Source organism: Poecilia reticulata, chromosome 7 (genome assembly GCF_904066995.2).
Source record: "Poecilia reticulata chromosome 7, P_reticulata-male-v2, whole genome shotgun sequence".
NCBI lineage: Eukaryota > Metazoa > Chordata > Actinopteri > Cyprinodontiformes > Poeciliidae > Poecilia > Poecilia reticulata.
Window position 1 is genome coordinate 17,399,992 of NC_088836.1, and position 7,617 is coordinate 17,407,608.

Genomic DNA, 7,617 nt, shown 5'->3' on the forward strand with positions numbered 1-7,617 from the left:
TTTCTGAATACTAATATAAATACACTTTTAACATATTTATTTAAAAAACATTTTGTATGTTTTAGGAATATTGTCACTTCCATTCAGTTGATTTATTTATACTGATTTGAAAGTAGGTCAGAGTTGCACTTTGAAACTTTTTCACTTTTATTTCTGTTCCATCCAATAGCTGCTCATCATGCCTTATGTACTGGATATTATATTATATTATATTATATTATATTATATTATATTATATTATATTATATTATATTATATTATATTATATTATATTATATTATATTTTAAAAAATGTTACATTTAATGTCAGTCCAGTGATCCTACATTTGTATATAATATATAGTGTTGTTCCAAAATTTTTGTCACTGAAAGCCTTGCATTATTTATTATTCCCTGTTGAAAGTGTATTATTATTATTATTTTTATTATTATTATTACATAATTCCATAAATAAATAATTATTTTGCTGTTCTTGAACTTTTAAAATACCAGTTGCCTGACCTCTGAACCCATTACATGTCCCTTTCACATTTAACCCAGGAGTTTTTTTCCGAACAGAGACATCGTATAGTTTATTTTTCCTTTCGTTTTTTTTCTTTTTTGTTCTTTTTCCAAAAAGAGGTAGCGCATTTACATAATCCATTAGCTGCTTCAATGTGGTCTTATATCATGCTAATTTAGCTTTGAGCGGGGAAAGGGCTTTTTCCTTCTTTTTTTTTATTGTTGCCTTGATAGATAATCTTTTTTTCTACAAATGTTTGGTCTGATGCACAACTTGATCTGAAAGCTTACTGTTGATGGCGTCACCTCCTACCTGTCCGGACAGGTGAGGGGTTTGTGAAGGCCCCTTCGTGTTTGCTTATTGTCCTTTCAGGTCGTGCGCAGCTTTCTGCTCGCTCGGCCGGTTTCAGCGTCGTCTTCCCCTGATGACAGAGATGTCCGGCTATTGGCCGAGAACGAGAGGGCACGTCATCTCCATCAATCAGGGGGGACTGCATGGTTCTCCTCTGAGGAATGTCCTCGCTCCCTGCACGCCCCGTCCAGCCGCCTGACCGTGTGGCTCTGGATGTAAGAGAGGCCGGGCATGAACTGCACTCCCGTCCAATGATTATGCAGGGGAAAGGTGATAATGACATCCTATCAGGAGGGGAAAGCAGCCCTCGGCTCTTTGCAAACGAGGTCACGGTGCTGGACTCGGGCGGCAGGTCTAATTCTGAACTCGAGGTGGACGCAGCTCCTGGATTTTATTTGCCTCTGTGCGCCCCTTCGGACAGCAGTGCTGCCCCCCTTCCTCTCCCACCACAATGTGGAGCGCCAGAGAGCCTCCCTACACCGGCCTCCCCGCACTCCTCCCGCGTCACCTGGAGGTGCATGGCAAAGGGGTCGATCGCCGAGACGCATCACTGCTGCTTTGGGTCACTTGCAGAAGAAATCGGCTCCTCTTTTAACTCTGGAGTCGCGGTGGGAAGTTTGGACTGTAGTGGAGCTGCTATGGACAACAGGAGCAAAACTTTTGAGTGGATGAGGGTGAAAAGAAGTCAACATCGAACAAGTAAGTTTTCCATAAGAGATCATTGAGCGCGTGTTTATGGTTTCATTCTTCCAAATACATATGACAACTTTAATAGTAGAGGACATATTGCTGAAGTTTTATCTTGAAACAAAAAGCGTGAGACACGAATTTCTCTCAAAAACAACAACAACAACAACAACAAAAACCCCTGAAACTAACACGTTCAAAGTGCCAGCAGTAACTGTTCAGGATACATTTGAATATGCGCATGTTTAGTCAGTTACGATTTCCTTAACGGTTTCATGTGAGGTTATTCATTGCTTTGCTCCACCTCCTGCTCCACGCAGCAGATTGTACAGAAAGAGGGAGGGCGAGACCCAGAGAAAGGGCCTGCTCAGCCTCAGTGTACATTCAGCCCAGAGAAGGTGATAAATTATTTACCCCGGCTCTTACTAACCAGCAGACTTTGAATAATGCAACACACCACTGCCTGTCCAGATTCACAGGAAGTTGAGTAAAACTTACTCTTGTAAGCTGGATTGCTCCCCAAGTATTGATTAGTTGTCTGTTTATAATGAAAGCCCTTGTGTATTGATTTCAGTTTGAAGCACCTTTACATGTGTCCACCTTTTTAACATAATTGCTGTCACAGATCATCATTTCATTGACTGATGAGTTCTGGGCAGAGAGCCCGAAGAAGAATACATATATCCCCCCCCCCTACCCCACTGGCCTTAGAAATATCCAATCAGGTACTAATGTGAAGAAATGCCTGAAATTTGTGTGAGTGATGGGATCTCATATAGATCATTCACCTGATCAATAGTGTCACTTGACTGACTGGACACTGTACCTGGGTTGGGGTGTTATAAATTTTAGCTTGAAGGGATATTTACACCAGTGGTGGTCTCGTTCTGCTGCAGCCTTTGTGATGCTCAGCAATTAGAACTCCTCTGAAAAGAAATGCACAACATTTACATTTGAAATGAAAAAGAAAAAACAACAACAAAACGTATCTCCTCATAATCTTTATTGTAAGCTCTAGATTTATAACTTAGGGAGTAAAGCAGTTGATGTTAGACTTTATGAATCACTATGGATAAGAGTCAGACCAAGATTTTATGGGCCCCGAAGCAGATTTTAAATTGTGGGGCTCAATTTACAATATCTGTTAAAAGGTAGACTTATCATTTGATCTATCTTCCAGTTGTGTTCGGAGTACAGCATTTCAATGAAGACCAAGAAGAGTCAGAAAGAAGGCATTAATTGTTAATTACTTATTAATTTCTTTGCAGTCACAATGTGCACAAAGCATGAATCAAACTGCAGAAAATGCTAAACTAGCCAGATTAAATTCTGACTGTCTGAATGTCAAGACTAGGATTATTTTCTCTGAGTGTGACTCCTGCTTGAACATTTTTCAGTTAGAGTAAACCTTTAAATTCACATAAATGCCATGTTGCAAAGAATTTTAAATAATGTTTAATGTTCTTTTGAACACGAGTACAAACTGAAAGTTTTAGAATCTCTATTTTGTGCCCAATCGATTACTTCGCTCATGCCTTGCGCCGGTTCTGATTGTGGTGTAAAATTCAAAATGTTCAACTTCCAATTGACACAAATCAAAAGGGTCATTTAGCATCTTATCCACAAAACATTTTATTTAATTATTACTGGGTGAAATATACAAAAAAAAGTGTCAGGAAGAAAATGGACATTTTTTTGGTATATATTAGTTTGCAGTTTCATTACTTGAAACCACCACCAACTCTTACTACACAACAGATACAAGCAGCAGAAACGATTAAACTAGCATTATGAAATGTAAATAACTTTGAAACTATGAATGTTTCCCTAAATGAGATCTCAACTTGCATATGTGCCTGATTGGAAAAAATAAAAATGAATAAAATAAATTTAAAACTTAAAGTTTAGATTGTGAAAACATAAAATTCTATAAAAAAAATTCCCACAATTATATACCGCAAATTTGAATTTTAAAGGTCTATTATTTGTGTTAGAGGTGCAGCATCTTTAGTAATCCAAACTGGCTTGAGATTTTATCTTAGAGTGCGTATGCCTTGGGCTGGCTCTGATTATAGCTTGCTTTTTACATTTTGAGCTTTTCACTGATATTAATCTAAATAATTTTTTCACTTTTTGGAACATCCTTATTAAAACTATGACAACCCTGGTGTTTCAGAGCATTCTGCCTCTGAGACACAAAATAACTCCAGCAAAACCGTTGACCCCAATTGATTTGAACAAACATTGAGTCGAGGCCCGCTTCTGGCCTAGGTAACCCAAAACTGAAGCTTTGCTTGCTTATACCTTGGGCTGGCTCTGATAATGTTATGACATTTCAATTTGGACTTCCAACAGACTAAAATGAGAAATCACTTCAGGAGTTTTATAATATGCATTTGTGAATATCCTTATTAAATATATGATGCGCACCTTTTGTTTCTGAACTTTTAGCCTCTGAGTCAAAACACCATGAATGAACAAAAAGTCAGGAAGGTGGTGGTAGCAGCTATTTTTTATTTATTTATTTTTTTAGTTTGCAGTTACACTGAAACCTAATATGGAAGAGGTAAAATAGGCAGAAATTATTTAACTAGACATTGAATTATGAGAGCTACTGCAAAACTGCAATTTTTTTTTTATATTCTGCATAATCCCATCAATCAATGTTGTCTTTTTTGGTAAACCTACATAAATTTCGATTTTAAACTTGGAAAAATTGTAATTCTTTCAAAAAAATTAAAACACTTTAAAGAATTACAGAATCATACTGTTTTTGTTTTCAGCTCTATTTTCTTTTGTTAATCCCTGCTGATCAGGGGGCCCAAAGTGGGGGAGTAGATTCCTTACACAGTTGACCAACCTTGATTACGGTGTAAATTTTCTAATTTTGCTTCAAACAGATATAACTATTTATTTTGGTGTGATTAAAATGTGCTTCAAATCACATACAAGTGTTTCTGTGCACATGCTAATTAAAAATATATCTTGACCAATAACTTATGGCTTTTTTTTATGCTAAAACCCACAAAAGTAAGTTTTCAGTGACTTTTGATCCCAATTATCACAAGTAGAAGTATAAAATGTTGCTTATAAGCTTATTAAACAAAAGCATGGTAACATCAAAAACAGCCTCAACAAAACTTCTCTCACTTTTGGACAACTGGCTTCTGTCTTGTGACAACAAAGGTGACAATATAGAAAGTGATAATCTTTAAATCGAACTTGATTTATGAAAATCACCTGAAGATCGTCTATGTGGTTCTTTAAAAGTTCAACTTGGAGAACATGTGATTTTAAACTCTGTTAAATTTTCATACAGTCCTAAAGTTAGCATACTAAGAAAACTTGAGTTTGATTTATCTCCATGTGAATATCCCAAATATTGGATTTTTGACAATAAACTCGTGAGAGTGATTTTCTTTGTCTATCAGATCATGTTTTGGTCTGAAAGTCACTCTATCCTATCATAAGAGCTGCTCTTCTGAACCGAGTCTGTGCGCTGGGAAAAAAAAAAAATCATTTTCTGTCAAACACCCACACAACAAAAACATGACTGTTTTTGTAGCTTTGCTGATATCTCTGCCATCTTTCTACATCTCTTTGATGGAGATGAGCTGTAGGAGTAGCTCATTAGTATCGCCATGTAACTTGTAAAAAAAAAATCATTAGTGAAAGTGTGCTTTCCTCTAGAGGTTGCATCGGGCTTTTGGCACAAAAGATAGTCCTGAATATATTCTTCCATGCAGAAAGGTCTCCACAGACCTGCTGTAACCTGATCTCCTGGCTTGGTGTATATACTCCCTGTGCGTCATTCTTCAATTATGCCTTGACAGCACCTGAATTACTGTGGGCTGGATGCCCAGATGACTGAGGCAATGTGTATTGATCTCTCCCCCTTCTCTTTTTTGCTCTCCTTAGCTTGAGAAGGGGACCTTCCCTTCTCTTTGCTGGTTGGCTATTTTTAAGCATGCAAGTCATTCCTCAAATATTTAGTTTGATTCTTTTATGCCTTCTGGCTGGCATCAATTCTATTATCTTTGCAGCCATTAATCAGAATGTGGACGCGATTTGCACTTTTGAAAGCTTAGGCTCTTAATTACTAACGGTGTCTGTGTCTCGGTCACTCACGTTCACTGCCTCCTAGTGCAACTTGGTTTTCATCCCATTCGTTTTTTTTTTTTCTTTTTTAAAACACAGATGTTGACATTTATCCCATAACTGACCTTTCCATCTGCTGTGCTATTGCAAGTGGCTGGAGGCCTGTTAACCTTCCTCTCAATGAAATGTGGTGGGAGGAATTACTCCACACCTGGCTCCATTATACAGCAGCAGCAGCATCTTCTCAGAGGCAAAAGACACACTGACGACAAGCCACAGTGTCAGCGGTGAAAAATCAAGATATAGCTGCGGTCCTTGTCATTCATTGCAGATAAGTAGCACAGATGATCCTTTAATGTGTAACCCAGAAACCTCAGAGGACACAAAAAACAACAACAACAACAAAAAAAGTGGGGGCATTTGTCATTATGCAGCATTTGAACGGATTTGTAAACTGTTAAACTGTCATTGACACACAAAAAAAACACCCAAAGGCAAATAACAAATGATTCAGATGAATACAGTTAATGGACTGTTAATGCAACACAGTTATGTGAATCACCCAACTTCCAATGCAGTGCAGCTTTCCTGCACAATGGGATGATCTATTAATATATAATGCTAATAGCCTTGCAGTAAACGAGCGTCGTCCATTCAAAGTTCTCGGATTTTCTAACTTCACTTGTGAAGCCTCCGACTCTGATCTTTCTCTGACGGTGCCTTTCGCTTTGCAAGTTCCTTATCGCGTGTTTTTACGGCCTCAGAAAGATTTTGTGATTTGCCTCTGGGCTGTGTTTGGAGTTGATAGTTCTCTGAAATACATCTTTGTCATACAGACAGAATTATGGCTCAAAGTGTGGAAACAAGCTGGCTCCGAGCCAGCGCCGCAAATCAGTTTCATATAATCTAAAGCCTGTTGAAAGCTGCCCCCTCCTCCACCCTCCATCAGTTAATCCTTTAATTATTTATTCGATGTTTACTATTCCAGAGAATTAAGTAGTATTTTTATTAGTATTATTACTATTAGATTTCCATTCATTTTAGTGAAGTTTTAACAGTATTTATTTACACTTTTCAAGTGTGTGCATGCACAATTTAATTCATTTTTTTTCTGCTTCTTTTGTGTTTCGCCTCATTGATCACGCTGATGACGACCGTTTTAATGCCCTCTGTTCCCAGGCAGGATGCACATGACCTGTAGTGGCTTCAGTGCGGGCCTCTGCTTGGAGGCGGTTGGAAGCCCGGCTGACCGCAGCGCCGTGAACGGAGCCCCCAGGACCAGCTTCAGCACCAGGCAGCTGACCGAGCTGGAGAAGGAGTTCCACTTCAACAAGTATCTGACGCGGGCCAGGCGGGTGGAGGTGGCTGGCACCTTGCGGCTCAGTGAAACGCAGGTGAAAGTTTGGTTCCAAAACAGACGCATGAAGCAGAAGAAACTGCGGCGGGATGGGCTGACCTCGGACGCCCGGCTTCCTCTGCCGGACGGGCCCGGCCAGGGGAACTGCACCTGTCCCTGAACTTCTGAACCGTTCCCGAGCGTTGGAGAGCGACGGCTCCAGCCAGCCAGCAGATGTTTTGATTCGTGTTTGCATCGTTTGCAATCAGGCGTCACCTTTATTTGTTTACCACGATGGATGCTGCACTCCCGAGAAGCGCGATGGCAGGCTCCCTCCACGCAAGAACGGGTGAAAACGATTTGTCATCCACCCCGGCTTTAGACTTGAAACTCTGATTTGAATATTAAAATGAATGCCATTCCATTGCGCTCCAGTGTTCACAATGTAAACGAAGATACAAACTTCTTTAATTGACCGTGGAAATCCTTGGGAGGCTATTTGATTATTTTGGACCATTTACCAGGAGTTGATTTTACTCGAGCATGGCCTGTTTTAATCTGCAGGAACCAGGTTTTTCGTGTAGATGCACGCAATATATATATATATATATATATATATATATATATATATATATATATATAT

General features: G+C 39.1%; 1 protein-coding gene across 1 annotated transcript; it reads left to right on the forward strand.

Annotated features, from left to right (window-relative positions):
* The first annotated feature begins 371 nt into the window (after window positions 1-371).
* On the forward strand, window positions 372-7,396 carry hoxc1a (homeobox C1a). The gene is made up of 2 exons (XM_008413726.3): window positions 372-1,552; window positions 6,818-7,396. The coding sequence occupies exons 1-2, from the start codon at window positions 1,015-1,017 to the stop codon at window positions 7,153-7,155; spliced, it is 876 nt and encodes a 291-aa protein (XP_008411948.2). The 5' UTR covers window positions 372-1,014; the 3' UTR covers window positions 7,156-7,396.
* The last annotated feature ends 221 nt before the right edge of the window (window positions 7,397-7,617 follow it).

Coding starts and splice junctions, on each gene's coding strand:
- hoxc1a (XM_008413726.3), top strand. CDS start 1,015: ATGTCCTCGCTCCCTGCACGCCCCGTCCAGCCGCCTGACCGTGTGGCT. Junction 1,553..6,817: donor AAGAAGTCAACATCGAACAA/GTAAGTTTTCCA, acceptor CTCTGTTCCCAG/GCAGGATGCACATGACCTGT.